Source organism: Gymnoscopelus microlampas (genome assembly GCF_963454915.1).
Source record: "Gymnoscopelus microlampas genome assembly, chromosome: 8".
Lineage (NCBI taxonomy): Eukaryota > Metazoa > Chordata > Actinopteri > Myctophiformes > Myctophidae > Gymnoscopelus > Gymnoscopelus microlampas.
Genome location: NC_139945.1, coordinates 49,213,228 through 49,234,989, shown reverse-complemented (window position 1 = coordinate 49,234,989; position 21,762 = coordinate 49,213,228). Strand labels below are relative to the sequence as shown.

The following is a 21,762-nucleotide window of genomic DNA, read 5'->3' as shown; positions in this document are numbered from 1 at the left end:
TAGCTGGACATGTGTCCATGACCATTTAAACCGACCAGGGTCCCAAAGGGGTCTATACTGTACCCTGTCCGTCGCAATGCATTGTCAGCTAACCGTAATGAAGCAAAGTAAAGCTATAAAACAAATAAAATGAATTCACAGGATATGCTGTTTCTTATAATTTATTTTTAGATTTAAAAAACTAAACAAAATAGACTCTTTTTTTTATCAGTTGGCAATGACCTTCACCTTCTCGCAACCCCATTTGGTGTCACGACCCATAGTTACGGAAGTACACATCTTCGCTCAAAAACTCTAAATCACTGCACAGTTGAGTAGATTGTCACTACACTGTATTAGCAGTAGGAATAAGTCGGTCGGAGTGGCTTATTGTCGGTATCAGCTGAGAACAACGGTGCTGTCTATCCCCTTTTAAATGTGCAAGATCCCCTGGGAGATGGATTGCTGAGATGGACTGCAATACTTACCATCTGCTCCCGGTACTTATTGCACAACTTACCGTAGTTACCACCAAGCCGTACGCGTGCTACTCTATGCTGAGTTGGTGGTGCCCAGGTTCGAAATCAGAACCTTGTGGTCCAAAGGCGAGTTCTCTACCGACTGAACACCCAGACACACTGTAATAGTGTATTTACAGTTTTAAAGATCCTTGCAAAAAACTCCCCAAAAGTGGTTTTGGGGTTGCTCCCCCTTGCAGTTACAACTGCAGACTCACTCCCTATTTTCTGCCACAGTCTGAAAACGTATCTGTTCAGCCTACACCTCAACTCTTCTCGCCATGTGTCCCTTCTTGTGACCTTTTGATTTTGTAATCTTACAGTAAATATTAATGTCCATTGGGTGTCACTGTTGACCAGGATATGTACATGTGTGACCAGTATTCAGCTGGTAATAAGTAGGTTCAGAAAGCAAGGCAAGTTGGAAGTTTTCCTTTTCATAGGCCTTGGTGATGTGAAAATGAATTGCAGGACAAGCTCTGTTAAACATCAAACATAGACAAAATATATTTATGAACCAAAACAGGAAACGGTAAGACGAGACACAAGAGATTCTGTGATTTGTTGGTGAGCACAGCATTGTTTTCTGTCCATCAAATTCACACAAAGTAACCACTGCCTAGTTACTCCAAATATATTTTGTTTTATTAAGTCTTGTTGATATGTACAGCTGGTAATGTATTACCTACAGAGATTAACAATATAAATAGCAGCATGGACACACACAAACACGAAAACACACACACACACACACACACACACACACACACACACACACACACACACACACGAACACACGAACACACGAAAACACACCATGACTCGGTAAGTTAAAAACTCAAACATTCATTCCACAGTAATATGTCGATACTTGAGAAAATGACAGTCGGGCCACTGCCACAGTCCCTCTGCTGTACTTCCCCTGTCACTGAGCAGTCAAACGTGGCCACAAGATGGAGGCCTTTTAATGCGCGAGGGATAGCATTTAGTTTGGTGTGACCTCTGTCAGTCATGGGTCATATGTTTAACAGACGGAACAAATGAAATATAAAACGAATCCCCCCCCCCCCCCCCCTCCCCCAAAGAAGAAAAATTAATCACTTTATAAAATAACCATTTCCTTCAATGCTCTATTTATTATCGCAACCTCCTGTGCTGAAATGCATGTTCTTGAAAGATGTTCTTATGACCGGGCCAATTTTTTACCCTCAAAGCCATTTTCCAGGAAGCATGGGACAGATATATAATTTTGGCGTTCCTTTTTTTCAGTCGGCCCTGGAAAATCATTAGAGGATTTTGTCAGTTGGGTGACTTAACGAATAACCCACAACGCTGTGGAGGCCTCACTGGCAGAGTATCGCCTTTCATGTAGGGCCTGTCACCAAAACATGCAAACTTCACATACATCCTGTGAGATCTAAACACACCAACGTCCTTAATCAGTCGCTTTATAAACATCCACCGGCCGCGGGGGAACAGACACACTATTTTCCCCTGATGTGCACGGCTCACACGCACACTTATTGAACACACAGAAGCTGTCTCCTCACTGCGATGTGGCAGTGAACAATCGAGTCTCCAGCCTGTGGTTTTTATACTGCAATCGTTAAGGGAAAGCAGGGAGTTGTACTTGATGGTGAAACACCTTGTGGGACTCCGTTGTTCCACTCCATTTCAGCTCCAGTTGGACCTGACACCGTCGGTTCCCCCTCATCAGGCCTGCCTCTTATCGCGCGCCTCTCCTCCCTCGCTTTGTTTTCCTTTTGAGTTTTGGAAGTTTACAGGATGATTCTGGGGCATGTTTTTTCACAGGGCTTTAAGTAAGCGTTGAAAGTGCCTCGGTCGCTGCCTCTTGAGTGGCTGTGAAGTGTTTGTGACAGACGCTAAGCCAACACCCTCCGTAATGGCCCAGAGAAGCAGGAATGAGTGTGCGCTCACACACACACACACACACACACACACACACACACACACACACACACACACACACACACACACACACACACACACACACACTCTCACTCTCACTCTCTCCTCTGATGAAGGAACTGAGAGAGAGAGAGTTGTTGAGGTATGTGTGTGTGTGTGTGTGTGTGTGTGTGTGTGTGTGTGGGGTGTGTTTAGCCACTTTGTGTGTGACCACCATAGATTACGGTCCCCTCAGACAGGAATCTGCGACCGGAGAGGTGCCGTCCGCCACAGGCTGATAAGAGGCAGACTGTGAGGGGCTAATTGTTTGTCTGAAGAGGTGTTGTGAGGAAACGACCTGCTTTGAAGCGAGGTGTCTGGCTGAGCCTGGTGGTGGCGACTAGAACAGTCCCAGATAAGGGGGCGACGATATATCAAGTCGGGTCTCTCTGATACACAAGCACGCACATGTACAGACACATGCGCACGTTTTGTCTGCCTCCAGTGTGTGGAGTTATAACTGTCTGTCTTTGCAGCTCAATAGCTAGAATCGTCTCCAACGCACATCCTTTCTGCTGTGCCTTTTAATGGAATCCCGAATCCAAATCCCAAATCCCAAATCAGCTTTATTGTCACATCACAGGTTTACAGAAGTAAAAAAAAAGGGGGTGAAATTAGTGTTTGTGTAATGTTTTATCGTTTTGTTATTTCCATATAAGAAAAAAAGAAAGGGAAGAAGAAGAAGGGGGGGGGGGGGCAAGGGGAAGAGAGATCAATCAAAGAAAACAAACAAATTATCTACATATTTCCACATAGTACCTGAGGATAGATATAACGGTGCGCGAGCATAGCTGCAGATGTATACTGTACGTGATAACATGGACGTTAGTTAAGGTGCGAGAAAAACACAAAAAACTAAAGTCCGCGGGAAAAAAAGTTAAAAAAAGAAGTCAGTGCAATCAACGGCATTTGCGTAAGCACCTGTTATTTTAGGATCCTGAAAAGCACTTTCTGCTGTCGCCTAAGTAGTTGACCCTCTCCATCTATCCACCCCAATATGCCCAGCTGTGTGTCCCACGTGTGTGTGTGTGTCTGTGCGTGTACTCACTTGTGAATATGGCCCAGATATCAGTGGTTCACAGCTTAGAGCATTAACATCAGAGAGAGATTAAAACACAACAGCAGACACTGCGATTACACAAAAACATCCGACGCACAAATTGAAATGAATAAAATGAATACAAAGAAAGCAATTTGGCATATTGCATACAATGGGACACTAATGTAATGGTGGGAAGGTTGTTGATGGCTGTTGATGTCACACAGAGCCTTGTAAGGGCAGGATGAGCGACTGGGTAATGTACAATAACTGGACGCATTAACCTCACCAACGCCCATCCCCCCTCTCTGTTTGTTTCAATCTGCTAAATTCCATTATTCCCTCATGCACCAGCTCCATTTGTCTGTATAGGAATTCCACTCTCCAGTTTATTCCGGGTTGTGGCGTTTCTTTAACCTGTCACTGTGTGCAATACTCTTGTTAATCTGCCACCGCTGGAGCCGGAGCACTTTTAATAAAAAACATGCCTCCAAATCCGCCACTTTGAAAAGGCTACTAATTGCACAAAAGAGCGATCATCCCGTCAGATGGGTTTATGGACTTAAAACACGCAGATTAGAGCACTGGTAATGTGATAATGCATGTTTCACTGTAATTTAACGCAAAAAAGAATGACAAAAGTGGGGCATTCAGTGCTTAACACAATGCACTATTACACATACCAGAGAATCACGCAGGCCATTGACCTAACATCCTGGCTTGATTCTCAGACCTAAAGCCAGGCGGAGAGAGACACAGGCATCCATTAAACGGCTTTATGGCTATATTTTCTACTGTTGTAAAGACCTTTAAACTCCTCCCTGATGGAGCAACCGTTTCCGTTAGTGTCAACTTCATAAGGTTATTTAAATCCTGTTCAAACGACCTGGTGTGAACTTGGTTCTGGTGAAATATCAGTAGTACAGGTACTTGAGCCACGGAAACAATAAAACCTGTTTGTTTGCTTGCAGCAAATGTGTACGATGGATTCAGCGTCGAATCTTAGTTCTCACTGGATATTTTGATCAAGGAAAGATGTGGATGTTAAGTGATTTAATATCTCTTGGCAGCACTCATGATTGCTCACAGTGCTTCTTTCTGTTCAAGTCGGACGGAGACATTATCAGTTTGTCTCTCTGTCCTGGACAGCTCTGCTGCCTGCTTGGCATTACCCCCCCCCCCCCCCCCCCCTCAACCCCCCCTCGCTCTCTCTCTGCCCTGTTGGCTGTGTCACAGAGAGAGAGTAGGCAGCTCGTTTGCATTGCAATGCCACTGGGACCTTTATTCTGTGCTTGGTAGCTTTTACTTTGCGGTTTGGCTGGTACGTCAACCGCCAACCCTCCCTCGTACCCCTTCCTCTGTCGCCGTCTCCATCAAAAGCCGATTCCACGCAGTTGGAATAGATTATTTTTCTTACAGTGTGAACAAATCGTTCTTTGTCCTAGCCCCCCCCATTGTCTGACGTGACCATGTGGAGTCCTAGCTTTCCAGCCCATCTCAAGTTTATCTATGATAATGCCATCGGTACTTTATGACTGACATAATTAAGTATACCTGCATGTTGATGTATTGTTTACCCCGGCACCCCTAATAGAAACAGTATAAACCCAGTTACCCCACAAAGCATGATGTCCCTTACCCCAATGACTACAGTGGAGCTGCTGCTCGGTAAACATAACTTTTGTGTGTTATCTCATATCAAATAGGGAAATGCAAAAGTAACCTTTTTCAAAGTCGACTAGTCGGGATATCTATATCTATAAATGCACAAAAGCTCAGTCTATCAGTCTGTCCCCCACATATCTCGGAAAAAACGTCCGACTGACATACTGTACCCGTATATGGGCATATACTGATGACATCAGGGATCTCCTGATAACCAGCGTTTTACTTCTGGTGATTACGCTTAAGCTAAAAATCATAAAATGGGTCTTTTTTGTGAAGATTATCTTGCGGATCAAAACGTGTAAGTATCATGAACTTTTCTCTGCCCTAGAGCTTATTTTCAGCAATAATGAAAATCCAGTGCAAAAAATCCCATTGACTTTTGTCAAGAGAACCAGGAAGCTGCTAGCTTCCTGCTTCCGACTACAGAAATAATATTTCTGTAGTCGGATCCCTGCACCACTCTACTGCAAAGGCAGCTTTCGGGAAAGCTCCTAAATGCTTTCCCTCACACAGATGAGTCCACTAATCCGAATAATGATAGGCTGCTAAATATTCTGGTTCGATTCTCTCTCTCTCTCTCTCACACACACACACACACACACACACACACACACACACACACACACACACACACACACACACACACACACACACACACACACACACACACACACGTTCAAATATAGTCCATGGGGCAGACCAGATATCGGTACCATTTGAGTAGGGCAAAACCTCACCTATATTAAATTGCTTATAGGATCAATACAAGTAAGTTAATAGCTTTCATATTTATTGGACATTTTGTTATTTCCTCCTATTAGCGTATTCATTATTTCCAAAAAGCACACAATATAATATTTAATCTGTAATCTAAGGCAACTAAAACATTTATAAAGGTAATACAAGCGATGTGTTTGAATCTGCATACAGTACTTACACATTGTGTTGTTTTGAAATTAAATCTTTTTTAAGACAATCAGCTGCGTGTTTGACTGTGCATTATACGTCAAGGTAACAGAAATAATCTGAAATAGTATGACAAGTTAAAAAAAAAACACTGTCATCAGGATGGTGGAGTTCCACACCATTTGCAATGTACTTTCCATACTAGGGAAATGAGTCCAAGATGCTCCAGACAAGACTCTGTGTGGAGTCTTGTGTTATTGCGGAAGGGTCAGTAGCTGATGTGAAAGTACAACAGATTAGCTAGCAGCACATGCTTGTCTACAAAGCATTGATGAGGCTTAACTGGAAAGGCTTCCTTCTCTGGCTAAAGGGCAAACATACTACAGATGTTCTCCTCCTGGAAGAAGCCCTGAGGAGCATTTTACGGCTTCCAACATGATGTCCATCAGGCGTCACTCACAGAGCGTTTTGAGAATTCCTCATTCACCCTCATCATAGAGCTGTTCCAAGTCTACCTGGACTCTCTCTGAAGCCAACGTCTTTCAGTTTTCTGATTCTGTTCTACTTTGATTCAAGGTTCTAGAGAAGGCAGCTGGATGTTGCACCTTGTATGCACCCAAGAGGGTTCGGGTACTTCAAGTTTACAACTTTCCCAAATCCTAATTATTGTGTTTTTCATCCTATTGCCTCAAGTCAAGACCTAATGATTTTGTCCCCACTGTTGAAATGTGAGTGGTTTATTCACCTTGTTCTGTTCCTGGTCAAAAGTGACCACCATTTTGACCAAAATTAATAGGTAAGACTCTACCCAGTAGAATGAAAACTCTGTCTCACACACACACACACACACACACACACACACACACACACACACACACACACACACACACACACACACACACACACACACACACACACACACACACACACTCAGTAAAAAATCTTCGTCATACATCATTCAAAATCAAACGTTTTAGACAACTGTGTATCACAGCAGGTCAAATTGCTCGATTAAGGCCACACAATGTGCCTTAATTGAGTCTCGGCCTCCATTGAGTTTGTATAATTATACAATGTTGTAATCCAATTATAATGCATTATAAGTATGTTTACAATGCAATATATACCTTCTTTTTCTCGAATTTCTTACCTTTTCAAGTAGTCACAGAATATTTATATCCAGTATGATCGATCCCCTGATGGTTTCTAATCACGGAGGGTTTCACTGTGCTTCTATGAAAGAAAAAAAAGTCATAGCGACCTCCCGTTCGCTTGTTATACGCCGTTGAAAATAGCATGTCTCGCCAAAAATACATAGTAAAACACAGAAGCCGAGATACAGGATTTTTCCCAAATACTTTAAACAGCAAGTCAATGGAGCAGTAAATCTTCGGATCACGTTATCTCCTGGTTCTGTGTAAAAAAATATATTACATTTAAATATATATATAATTTTTTTTCAAAAACACGTCAAACACGTCATTGGCACCCAGGGCCTATGGGGAAAAACACGTCAAACACGTCAATGGCACTGAATGAGTTAATTGGAAAATACATTGCAATGATTTAAACCTGAAAATCTACCAGTGGCGGCAAATGACTTCGAACATGATATAGGAGCTTATAACAAGTATCTATGGGTTGCCAGTAATGCAGACACACCCCAGGAGAGGATATAATGAAATAAAGATGATTTCCAGGGTAGGGGCTTTCCCTTTTTTGAATGACACATAAGCTACCAGTCAGCAAGGTCTATCATATAAAAACATAATCTAGGGATATATTGCAATAAAAATAATCACAACTAGAATCTGCCCACCCAGATGGTACCGATTTGTTAAATATGGGATCTTGGCCCATGGACTAATACGTATTGTTTATTTGTCATTGTTATGCAGTTTAAGCTCTTATTTAGTTGAATAATTGAATTCATTATTACTACAGATTGATTCTCAAACATTGCCTCTTTGCTAGTTGTATTTCCGCTCTTACAGCAGCATTACCACACCAATGAAATGAGCTCTCAAAACCCCAACATGTCCTGTGGGAGGACCCCTTTCCTTTTTCAGTCATGAACATTTTTCTCGCTTTAATCCATGTTGTAGACATAACAGACACAGTAATTTGCTGTGGCCAGCAGGCATGGATCACACTCTTGTGTCACGCGACATTCTTTGCCGAAGATCCTCTGGCAATAAATATAATACTGTGGACATATACTGTATGTAGTTGATAGTTACCTTAATCTAAGGTGTTAAGAAAAACTATGTCAGACCCATTTGAAATATAATTACAAACTAAATAATAATAATATAATAATAAAATACAAAATCTCAATATTTGACTAACTGGCTATTGGTCAACTATTGTAGATATTAAGATGCACAAGTCCCTTCTCTGCATCTAAATGTTGCACCAGAATGGCTGATGAACTCAGTAGTCAGAAACACAGTGTTGCTTGTCCCCTGTCTCCGTTTTTATGGATTTGTTCACACGCCTCATACAGTTGGCTGTCTGTGAGATAATCTGCCCTCAAAACAACCCCGCTTTTTTAATGTTGCTTTCAAAAGTATTGGCTCACAGAGTATTGTCTGAAAACCCCACAATGCCGCCACCTTTACCAGACAACGTTCCATTTCATTCACAAACAATAAAACCTCTTTTTTATCCTCCGTCCAGGCTTTTATCATTCTGCTGACGCCTCCCTGGGATAATATCGTCCATGGCAGTTTCACACTTTACTTGCAAGCCGTCAGACCAAATGAATGTGGTTTTGATACTGTGGGTGCATTGTCTGTCTGTAGTTTGTGGAGCTGATGTGGCTTGGAAGCTGCATGATGTCTGGTGGTTTGAACTTGAGGTTTACAATCGGTTTGTGTGATCTCTGTCCCTGCTGCATAGAGGGGGAGAAGATGTCACTCCTCTGTGCTGTCTTTTTGGCCATGTTTACACCTGGCATTAACCATTAAGCGAAAATAGCACATCCACTACATTGTGATGCATTGTAAGCTTGTAGATCTGCAATTTTTAAAGATTATTATTATCATTATTATATTGTTGACATTATTTACATATTTTTAAGAAAAGGCAAGCACTTACGCCACTGTGTTCCATAAACACTGAGTAATTATTTTAATTAAATACAATTTATTTTTTTATATACAAAAAAAGAAAGTTCTAGTTTCGAACACTAGTTTCCTGTCACCTTTTTATCCTAGTTGAAGTTGCTTGCACATCTATTTTAATTTTCTTTCATTTAGTTGTATGTGGATAGAGACACATTGCTTGACACGCAGCAAAACCCAAATGTCATTTAACTCATTTGGGTAAATGTTTACACGCTCAGATTTGAATTAACACTGAGAATTCTACTGTGCATTTTGTTGTTCACAAAGTTCATGGTTCAGAACTTATTATGGTTTTAGGTCACCGTTAGATACATTTTTGGTACAGCAGAGAAACCACTTATAAAATTATTTTCCGCATTCTTTATTTTGTAAAGTAAGAAACAGCCTATGTTGGCCCATAATGAAAACATAAGGAACAGCAAAAGGAGCATAACTAATGATCAAATACCAAAATAATACGAAAATTTAAGTGCAGTTAATTGCTTGAGTGCGATCTGATTCTGCACCGAGAGGCTGCCTTCCTGGCTACAGTGTTCAACAAACCAGGCTGATCACTTTTTCCTAAAATGATGTTTTTATTTATCCAAATAATAGTTATAGTTGTAGTAATCTGTTCAAATTAATTATTGCATTCATACAATTATATTATTACATTTTAGTTATACTGTAGCCTAGGTCACTAAAGTACTTTGTGCCCAAGGTACTTTTTCCCCCTTTCATTGATCATTAAAGGCAGCCGCCACCTGCATTAGCCCATTATCTTAGCCAATAGACTGTGGAGAAGCCACGGGTAAATGCTTCACTTCAAATGGCCTGCTGTGCTCCTATTTTGATATGGAACACATGATTACGTGACTGTTTTGTCAACACTTTTCCCATCATCGTCATAATTAACAGGGAAGCTTCAGCATATTGCTCCTAAACTGGAAACTTGTAAGATGATGGAGGGTTTTCAAATTATTTTGCACTCACCATGTTCACCTGCCATGTTAACATTCAAGGAATTAAATCACAGTTCACATGTGGACCGAACCAAGACGTTTACGGTTCGGCTGTGTACATTACACCCCTAAACCTAAGAGCTGATTTTCTTAATTGGACCTTAAATGAGTCTTTGAGTTTGTGAATGGTCATTAACTGTGGTTCTGTCCACTAGCTTGCTGGAGAGGCCCAGGAGTTGTTCTCTGTCCGCCACGGACCAGTCAGAGCTGCACGCATACTTCCTGCACCGCATATCAGTGAGTATCCTACCACACACACACACACACACACACACACACACACACACACACACACACACACACACACACACACACACACACACACACGCACACACGCACACACACGGCCAGCTGTATCTGTTAACATTGAATTTGAGCCACATAGGATCTAATGTTTCCAAATCTGAGTGATGATTCACAACCCATTGCAACTGAAACCCCTCATAATTATCCATACTCCCTTTGACAGAGCAGGTTACTGATTCGCTTTTTAAGGAACCTACTTGTTTTTGCAGATGTTACAGGCTCACATTGGAGAGTTTTTTTCCCTGTGATGCGTATTGTGTGTGACATGCTGTGTGAAGACGGCCAGACGGCCATCCCAAGACGCTGTCATGTCAGAACGTAGAGAAAAGCTTAGCTGTTTTTGCCTTGTGTCAGCGCAACACACACACACATGGACACAATGCTCCCTTGGCTGTTTTCCTACTATATTCATCCTAGAATCTGCAAAAGTGGTGGAAATGAATGTGGCATAGTTGGATTTGTGCACTTTGGAGCACATTTTGCCTTTCAAGCTTTTTCATCTGACGTTAGTCTTTTTTTTTTTCTTTTTTATCGGAATCATGAATCTTCTTGCCCTGGAGTTAAAAAAAGAATGTCAGACCAAACTCGCATTTTTGTTCTCTATTCAAGGACAAGCACATAAAATGAAGTTTTGTGTGGCTAGTTGCTAATGCAGTTCTGTTTTTTTTTGGTGTTTTTAGTCTTTTCTTCTGGGGGTGATCTATCACAGTGAAATGAAAGACTTACATACTCCATGTTTCTCTGTAGTCACAAGGCCGTCTTTTCCACCGCGCTCTCTCTCATCCTGATGTTAAAGACAGTCTTTTAACATTAGCGTTGGCCAGGCCTCAGCTGGCCACAGCCTGCCTTGAAGGGAAGAGGCTTCCTCCTGCCAAGACTCCACTGAAACACTCACTCTCCCTTCCTCCGATCTGCTATCTCTTTCTGCTTCGCTTTCATTCAGACACTGAACTGAAACCTGACACATTGAACTTTTTCACAGCGGTACTTGTGCACGTTAGTTGTTTTGTGTCTCTTCTTCATTTCAGCGTCTCATCTTTAAATTCCTGCCTCTCGCACAGTTCATCTCCCTCATATCCGGAGCTGGCTAATTCGGACCCTGTCTGCAGTGAGCTCTTTTCCCATCCTCCCCCTGCACCCCCTTATCCCCCCGTTCCACTCTGCCCACCACCACCTCCGCCCATCCCTCCCTCCCTCCCTCTATCTCCCCATGATCATAACTGGCTCCTTGGTCCCATTGTATTAGGAAGGGTAATTGCATTTATTAAAGGTTAGGCGAGGAAGAGAAAGAGCCCAGTGAAAAACATAGCCAAGGTTTTTATCTAATCATTTTCAATCAGAGCTTACAGAGGAGGGGGGGGGGCAGTGAGGAATTAGCCACACAGACAGAGCCCCCATGTTAGCAACAAGCTGCGTTCCCACCGGGATTCAGCTGACATCAGCTCAGCTCTTAAGACCTGAGATCTCCTACTCGGGTCACCGTGGAGTCCTGTCAAGTTTCAATAAAATGTTAGAGATATCTAGAGAGTTTAGATGAATATGTTAAGTACATTATTTGCACCTGTCGTTCTTCATATTTGGTTTTATTGAGAGTTTATGAATATTCCTTGAAAATTGAGCTGACAAAGATGAGAGATAAATAACACTAGAAAACGTAATATGGACATTCTGTCAGGGAGGTGGCTCTGTATGTTATATTTGATACAGTCTGTGGTTTGTAGACGGGCTTGTATTTATGGCCTCTTTGGATAAATCTTTAGTTTTCTAGCATGAGTTTTTGCTTGGTATGCTATAAACCTAACATATGAGTAAAATGCCTCAACTCATTTTTGTATTTTTGGAACAATGGGTACTCTAATATCGCATACAATTTATAATCACCACATGCTAATATATTTTAATTTAGAAACAGCAAAATTCCCCGTCCGTCCGTCCGTCCGGGGCAAAACTCACAGAACAGTAGACCTATCGGTGCCAAGTTTCTTGTGCACACTGCCAATAGGCCAAGGGAGGAAATTCCTGAATATTTGTCTAACTTTACTTTTTGAAACATTTTACTTTTTTTTTTAACATTTTAATTCTATACTGAAAGTCGGATTGGGCTGAAATTGTATTACATCACAGAGCCACAGGGAAGCCACGCCGTTATAAAAAAATAATTCGAACCAAAGAAGTATTCGAACCAATCAGCGGCTGCTAGGGGCGGGATCATCCAATCACCTGCCTAGTAGCTTGAAAAAAAGAAAAACCGTCTGTCATCGATTCTGCTTACGGAGTCTCAGATGGAAGTAGCCTGTGAAACAAAGTTGTGTCGCAAGCTTCTTCCATTTGACGGTGTCAGGTTAGAAAAACACATCGTCTGAGCAAATGTTACCCGTAGAAAATGAAACCCAATGAAATGGGAAAACCTTTGTGGAATTGAAGTAGGAAACCCACATGCCTCATATGCTCACGAGACTGTCTAGTATTTTACTGTATAGTGTCGTGCACATATGAGGCACATGGGTTTCATACTTGAGGGTTCATTTTTCAGATTTAAATGAACACTCAAGATTTTACTGTGTACACAACATGCCTAATTTGTTTATCCACTTTAATTTTACACCACAAGTATCTTTCTCTCTCTCTTTCTCTCTCTCTTTCTCTCTCTCTCCCTCTTGTCTTTCACACACATAGTTTTATCTAATACGAACTCTAGCATTCACATCCTTGAAGCAGCGATGCAATTGGATTTTCCTCGTTCCGCTAATTAGTTCCTCTCCAGGCATGAAGTTTGAATTTGGTGTCACTGCAGGTATCAATCAGTACTGTGAAATGCACCACCAACAAAAAAACACCCTGCTGGCATGTGGCATTTTTTGGTGAGAAAATCAGCTTTTTGTTCTCTGTTCATGTTCCGGTTCTTTGGCAGATTTCAACAACACACAATGACAGCATTGAGAGGGGCCCTGGAAACGGATGAAAGCAAACTACAGTAATAAGAAGCAGCAGATACCCCCCACCCCCTCGACACATGAGGGGAGCAATTCTCTCGGCAGAAAATAAAAATGAATTGTACTAGTGGAGGAGAGGACACTGATTGCAATCTGCCAGGGCGCAAACAGTGTTGCACTGTGGCGAGCAGTTAAAAGGCCAATTGTCTCCGATGGGAGCTAGTGGGTGGGCGGATTTGGAAAGTCCTGAAAATAGGTGTTGATTATAATAAGTCAGGGTCGCTCCTTCCCAGAATAGAGGAGGAAGTGGTGGTTTTCCAAAAGGGAGTAAATCAGTTTATCCATATTCTGTGGAGTTAACAACCTCAGCTCTTCCGGAAAATGGGGCATCACCCAGATGCCTTGTTTGACAACAAACTAAGCATTGACATGGGGTTCTAAACTAATGAGCGTCAGCTTTTCATGCACTCGTGGTCATTCAGTGGATGTCAGCAAGGCGTAACGCTACACTTGGGGCGGATGACGTCACGTTGCCTTGATGCAAGCTACCTAATTGTGAAAACGACTCTGGAAAAAATATATGACAGCCAAGCATGTCCTCCTCAGTGTCCTTGGCCTTGCTATAAATGACATTAACATGTCCCCACACATATTCACTGTAATATCCAACCCTGCGCACTATGTCCATTTGAATGTCAGCAGCAATGCACACGATGCCGCAGTTCACCAGGCATCAGATCTCACATGTCCTTCCAAGAAAAACTTTTATTTTCCTAAACGTGTCATTTTAATCGAAGTCTCCTGTTGCAGCCATCACATTTATATTACGATTCAATATCGTGCGTGGTAATGATGTCCGATGACAGAATTATGAAGACAGAAGAAAGCAACAAGTCGGGTGATGCTCGGGGCCAGTAGAGGGACAGCACATTTGCACCCACGCCACACCACAGGAACTCATGCTGATTACTGTCGAGCCTCAAATTACAAGCCTCCGAAGGCTAACATCTTCTTCAATGTAAGCCCCCATTCCTACAGCCCCCCTCCATCCCGTCATCAAGAATGAGAAGATTAGGGAAAATAGGAGATCCGTCGACTTGATGCAACATGGTTTCAACTCGTTTTGATTAATGCACTCTAGGCTTTTACTATACTGTAATTTCACCCGAAACCCAAAGATCTAACAAACAAAAATCCTCTACCCATTTTTAACTCTGAAGGGATTTCTCCCCCATTTACTTCTCCTTAATTTCATTTAGCCTTCGCTCTATTGTCTTTTATGTCATCCTTTATGATTTCACTCCTTTTTTTTTCATTCCATGGGGGAAAGAGGGTTTGCGTGCAGCAAACAATTCTTTTTTCCCCTTAACTTCTCCAGTTTCCTCTCTGTAAGTCTCACACACTGGCATCCTAATTTCATTTGATCCTCTAAAGTCTTCATGTGGACTTGACATTATATTGTGGCCGGCGAGGATGTGTGCCTTCTGCGTTGATAGGAAAAATAAGGCCCGATTTTGAGAAGGGGGGGAAGAAAACCCAGAAATCTTCTCCATCCATTGAAAATTTTCCGTGACCATAATTTGATTACAGGGCAGTAGTTGTAATGTAATCAACACGCTTCCTGCTGCGGTAGTGGGCTGCCTGTTAAAAGTGAAGTGGGTGGGTTGGCGACACAAGAGGCCTCACATGCGCTGGCCTCTTTTTAAAAGAATGCCCCTCTTTGTTGTGTGCAGATCTATCGTTCCGTTTCTCATCTCCCCCTCCCCCCTGCTCTTCTTCCCACTCAGGTCCTCTGAAGACGGACAGCTTCGCTGACAAGAGGCCTCTCCTGGGGGTGTGCAAGAGCACGGGGTCCTCTGGGTGAGTACACACAGTGCACAGTGCAACCTACATCAGTCTCTGCGTCAACAACAGGCCCTTCAGAGTGCGTTTCTGTCATGGGCTGATTGTAAGCAGTGGATGACTTTCTTCACAGTATATCTGAGACAGGGGAAGTGATGTGCAGCGGATAGTTACCCTTCTTTACTGATGGTTATAAGTGGAACCTAAAGTGCTTCTGCAGAACAGCATTCCCTCATTAAAGGAAATTGACATCATTGGTATTGTTCCTTGGAGTCATGGAGTCCATTAGCACTATTTGGTCCAAGTTTGATTATGTATGTAGCGGAGTCAAAGTAATGTACATCATATGCATTTTTTTATTTTGTGGTTAGTTTTGATATATCCTGCAACTCACTAAATAGCAGTTACATCAGCTCTGGTCATTGTATTTCTTTGCTGGCCTCTCGTCAGTTATTAGTTGGTTGATCCAGACTGTGTGTTAATAAAGCAGATTTCTTACTCAATATGGCAGGTGACAATGGAGCAATGCTATGCATGCGTAACTCCCATTATTCTGCTTCAAATCCATTATCATTCATTTTTAATTATTTTTAATTTATTTTTTTAAGATTAATGCTTGACAAGCAGAAAGCGAGAGGGTTAAGCGTTAGTTGTAGGATGTTATTATTCAAACAGGGAAAGCACACTCTCTCACGTGTTGACTTGCGGGGGCATATTATGCCTAAATCCATAAAAAAGTTTAACAATTTATAACAATAATAAAAAAATAATCTTTATTATCTTTTATTTGCTGTTCCAATGTTCCACCAGTGTTTCAGGGTTCCACAACTGTTCCACCTTGATTCTGAATACATTCCTTTATCAGGCTGTATATTAAAGGATACACACCATGAATTTAAAAAACATATTTGATATTTAATATCATATGGTGTATGTCCTCAAACCATTTTCAAAAGGGTTGAGCCTAAATCAACACTCAGATATACTCATCCCAAGTCAATTCTCTCAGGCTTATAAAGCACTTTCAGCTGCAATACCAAAACGTCCTGTTGGGCAGAGGGGTGCTACTGAGCAATTCTGTCTGTCAAAATACATGGGCAGAAAGTTTCGTGATGTAAGCAAACATTGCCATTCTGAGAATGCCTGTTCAGACACGCCCATTCTGAAAATCTCTGAAATGAGAATGAATGACTGAATGTTAAAAAAATATATATTTTTTGGGGTACAAGAGACACTGGGGAGCCCAAAAAATCCCCCCCCCCAAAAAAAAAAAGTGAAATTCATGGTGTGTCTCCTTTAACAAGGTAGCTAGATGTACTGTACTGTAGAAAAACAGCCAAACAAGTTGGGTCCTTACATGGCACAGTTTCAGGTGAGACTAGGAGTTCATTTGTGGGTCTTACATGGCATAGTTTCAGGTGAGACTAGGAGGACATCTGAACTCACACCAGCAGCAGCATTCCGATTCCGTGTTCTGAGAAAGCAGTGCGGTTCAATGCATTGCCTATGTTAAGAAGTGACCCACTGCGTCAGGAGGCCGAACCTGCAAAATATTGAGCGGCAAAGTTGAGAGAAGTTCAGCTTTTTTGAGGTTGCAGTATACGTCAAGGCAGAGTGACAGCAACAGGCTTGAACTAGGCGTTCAAATAAAGGAGAGGTGGGTGTTCCAGACATCTTATGCACACCCATTCAGCAGAAAAACGCAGCGGTAGAAAATCGCTGACACTGCTGTTTTGAATTCAGCATTACATGGCATAGTTTCAGGTGAGAGATAAGAGGTTATCTGTGGGTCCTACATCGTGTAGTTTCAGACGTAGGATCTCTTCAGTGGACTTGAAGATGTGCGTGGTGGCTCGTTGGAGAACAGAGGGACATTTCAAACTAAAGTACCCCTTATGTGCTAATGGAATGTCCAATAATCGTGACATTTAGTAGTAGTAGAGCTGGGGGGGTACATACTCTTTGTGACTATGCGGTACACATTAAGTGCATGTGAAGACCTGTAATTTTCTGCTCATAACAAGAAGCATCAAAGAACAGCCCTCACCTGCGTATGAACCCTTCACACGCGCTCAAACTGGAGCTGAGCCAGTGGGCAGTGACATGGACTCAATGGAGCTTTAAGGCTAAGTTGTACTTTGTCACACATTTTTCCTGCAAAGATTTTCAGTTGAAAATCAATTATTCTTTGTTGAGCTCAACTGAAAAACAGATTTGGGGGAAATCTGTTATTTCCATTGAGCGACATCATGGCTGTTTGCCGAAGTATAAATTAGGCTTTAGTGGCGCTGGTGTGAAAGGGGGGAGAGCAGGGGCAGATGCTGGGGCTAAGAGGGGACATTAAACAGATGCACGGTCCCCTGGGAAACACAGAGCCTGGACTGGGAACACCACTCCTGACCTGCTAGAAAGAGAGACGGATCCCAAAGGCGTCTGTCTTCCATACCCAGCCCATGCCCTCCCTTCTTCTCCCTCCTCTTCCACCTCCTCCTCCTCCTTTCTCTGCTCCCTTTCCTTCTGCTCCTCTTCCAGAGCAGCACGGAATTTAACTTGATATTTCCTCCCCGGGAAATGAAATAAGGAAGTCTGTCTTCAGCTGGGCTTTGATGGAGACCACCTTCCTTTCCCCTCCAGTATGTTTTCCAGGGTCTGCTGTCTCTGACGCCGTGGCGTGGCCGTTGTCTCTGCTTTCGCTATGTCCTCAATGAAACAGAGACAGGCAGGGTCTTGACGGTTTGGCACAGTGCTCAGCGCTAATGCTGAAAACATGCCCCGTGTTGAAAAGCAGAAAGCCTCTGACCTCTGGCTGAATGGCACAGCCTGGGCCTTCCCCCTACACAAGTGTTTGGTAAATAACGCTACATTCAAACACAGGGAGGAAAAAAGCCTCCGGGTGCGGCGCAGTACTTTCCATTGGGCTGGTTCATAAACTTACTAAGGTCCTCACACAATTTTTAGCATATAATCATTTTGAAATAACAGCTTTTGTCAACCACCAAAAAGGATGCCGTCCTGACACTTAAATGGAAAACAGATTGGAGTCTTGGCCGCTACAGCCGTGCTGGTTTAGAAGTTGGTTCAGTCAGCTCTAGGCTTAGATTACAAGATTTGCAAATTAAAGGAAAACCAGAAAGGGGAAAAAGCATGTGCGCTGAAGCCCTGTACTTGTGGACTTCCAGCCAGGCACACTCAACATAATTTTATCAATGGAAAGGATTATGCGTTAAGTCCAAACAATGTATGGATCCAGTGATTTTCCTGACAGCAAAGCCACATATGCATGCATCTCTTTCACGCTCTGCACCAGTGCCAGTAGGCTTTGGGAATTAGCAAAGAATGCTGGTGCCATTGCAAGCCCCGGTGCGTCTCCTCACATATCTGGAAAGGATTTGTGTTTCCTACCCGTACCCACTGTTGTTATTATTTTCTTTCGTTTTAATTACGTCCGCAGGTATTACAATTCTGCAGAGCTTAAAGGCTGCCCTTTGTGAGATGAATGCAAATCATATGGGCAAGGCGGAGGCGATGTGACCGTCTGTGGGTGTTTCAGAGCACACACACTTCTAGGGTAAAAGTTCAGTGCTGAAGAAGAAGCATGTTTTTGTTCTCCGGGGTTTGGGAGCCAGTCTATTGGATTGAAGGCAGGGAACTGTCAGTGGAGACCCTGACATTTCCAACCTCCAACCCCCCCCCCCCCCCTCACAACATCTCCAGATGCTGAGAGGATGTGGTCCTGTCTTTTTCCTTTTTTTTTCAATTTTTTACTTTGAACCAATATAGTCCTCTGTCACTGTGGAGATTACTACTGGATTTGTTATTGCGGTGGTTCCGGCCCGACACACATGGAGACTTCGGGCTGATGTCATGGTCACTATGACGACCTTAGATACTCCAGCTTGTAAGGCTCGGTCTATCAGTAGCCTTGTGTCTGATCTTTGGGAATCGGTTTTGCGGCTGTCACCCCCGATTCACCTCTACTTTATTTTATAAAGTGACCACCCCCAATTAGTTATTTATTACTACTGTGGTGACTACTGACATTCATTTTTACAATCTCTGAGATAACTCTGAGAAGTCTGACGTCATAGAATATAATACCATTATTTAATAGGTTTGCATGTTATGCCTCAACATATAAATCCTATTACAATTTTAACAATTTAGGTTAGCAGATCATTTCACTTTTAAGATCTTTCAGTATATTAGAAATGTAGATAACATTCAGCTTTTTCTAAATGTTTCTACTTTAAAATTTAAAAAGGAATATTAACAGTTGCAGTGCAAATACAGTGAAACATTTCCCCTCCCGAGTTGCTTAAAGGAGATACACCATGAATTTTAACTTTTTCTTCATTTTTGTGTCTCCCCCACCTCTCTTCTGTTCCAACAAATACCCGACTTCGAGCATGCAGGCTTTCATACAGTAGGCTATCTGTGGTTTTTATGTAAATTGGTCTGAAAACAGTCCGTCAGATTTGTTCCCCCTGCCTACGTCACGTCTGGGAACAATTCCTCCCGTTTTTCAGTTCTAACCCAAAAAATAATAATAATAAAATAAAAATAAAAAGTTTTTTTTTAATTTTTTCTTATTTTTTTTTTTTTACTTTTTCCACACAAAACCAGGACATAACATGCATACAAACTGGCTCAATAGCGCCCCGTACCAAACAGGACAATGTGGTATTGCAGGTGAAAGTGCTTTATAAGCCAGAGAGAAGTTAGTTGGAATGAGTATATCTGAGGCTTGATTTAGGCTCAAACCTTTTGAAAAACGTTTGAGGGACATAAACAATATGATATTAAATATTATTATTATTTTTTAAAGTCATGGTGTAGCCCCTTTAGATTAGCTTGTAGAACCTTTCTTTGAAAAGAGAATTTTGTCTGAAATTTGAAGTGTATCTAATAGAAAATAATGATATATTTAATTTATATTGATATATATTTTTTTTTACAATACATATAGTAGTGGTAAAGTAATTATTTCATACAAAACTAGAAAAAAGTGCTCCTCGGAGCACAGGTCTCTGCCAGGTCAGGTAGGTTATTGTGGCCTCCTGGTGGCACTATAATAGGCCAATGTGAAAAGGGTGCCATTTCCTTCTAGGCCTTTTATTGAGGCATTTTGTTCCAAAAAATTGTTTTTCAAAAATCTACCTGCTGGTATTGCTATAACAGGCCAATATTGAAAGGGTGGCATTTCGTCCTCGGCCTAGTGGGAATATGAGTGCAAAATCCTTGGAAATTCCATGCTGCGTCCATGATTTGAGGCATTTTGTTCAAAACGGACCAATCCTGCAAACTTTGGAAGCCAATCCTAGCCAATCAGGATGGAATATGAAAAATCAGACAGATCCGTGTTTATCACATGACTAGAGCAACTGTGTACCAATTTGCGTGATTTTCGGACAAAATCTGAAGGAGTCGTATACAATTCTTTTTTTTTTTTTTACAAAAGTCGGCCTCCTGGTGGAGCTATAACAGGCCGATCTGTGCCAATAGTGCCGGAGATTAGCTGCTCGCAGACGGACGGATGCACAGGGTGCAAAACATAGTTTCTGCCATGGCTTCGGCCTGGTGGAGACAATTAAATGGTTGGAGCCTCAAAAGTCAACACACTCTTTAAAGGATAGTCACACAGTAGCCTACTAATTATCAATGATTTGCCCTCCATCCATTATACAAGCATACTATAGATAGAACATCTAGTTGTTTTTTTTACAGCCCCAGAATGACCAGAGAATGGAGAAAGTAATACCCACAGTGAACAAAGGCAGACCCCTCCAAATACATACATGTAGATAATGTCATGTGCCTTATTGTCTTTATCCAAAGCTGCTATAAGTTCCGTTGTCACCTAATGCTTGGTCATTAATTACAGTGTCGCAAGCAACAAATTCCTCTCAATCCATACAACACTTTCGAAGCGGCTTAGTTGCGAAAGCCTATTGTGGTGCTAAGCCTTTGCTTTTCGGTGCATTTTCACGACAGGTTAACTGTGCAGACCTGAGGTATCCCATCCTTTTATTGTGTATTAAATGGAAATCACAGAGTGTTTGAATAAAAAGAGCCACCAGATTAAGGGGATTAGGGGAAGTGACGCTTTTAAACCAGCACAAGGCCATGGTACTCTTTCCCCCTGTAACACCATGATCCCTGTAGCTATTCCAGCAGCACACTACAAGCTAGAGCCTGATAGAGACTGAAATATCGGCAGTTATGTGTGTAAAAATAGGTCCTGGTCTTTTTGTCACACTCTTAAAATTCTTGAAACATATATACGTTATAAGTTATATAAGTTAAATGTTCTTAAACAGAAACAGAAACTAAATGTTCTTAAACAGAAAAAATAAAAGATTTTCAAATTGATTTCCAGATCTGATTTTTTTGCAAAATATCGTTCAAAACATCGGTAATCGTTGGTCTAAGACTCTCCAACATCGGGATTGGCATCGTACCCAAAAGTCTGGAATC

The 21,762-nt window shown here is 41.9% G+C and overlaps 1 protein-coding gene across 2 annotated transcripts in view; it reads left to right on the top strand.

Annotated features, from left to right (window-relative positions):
* The window catches only part of bcas3 (BCAS3 microtubule associated cell migration factor), a 346,365-nt gene that overhangs the window by 7,684 nt on the left and 316,919 nt on the right, over nucleotides 1-21,762 (top strand). For both annotated transcript variants that reach the window (XM_084065509.1, XM_084065508.1), the window contains exons 6-7: nucleotides 10,363-10,444; nucleotides 15,234-15,306. In XM_084065509.1, coding sequence (XP_083921635.1) covers nucleotides 10,363-10,444; nucleotides 15,234-15,306 — 155 coding nt within the window. The remainder of the gene's footprint in view (nucleotides 1-10,362; nucleotides 10,445-15,233; nucleotides 15,307-21,762) is intronic.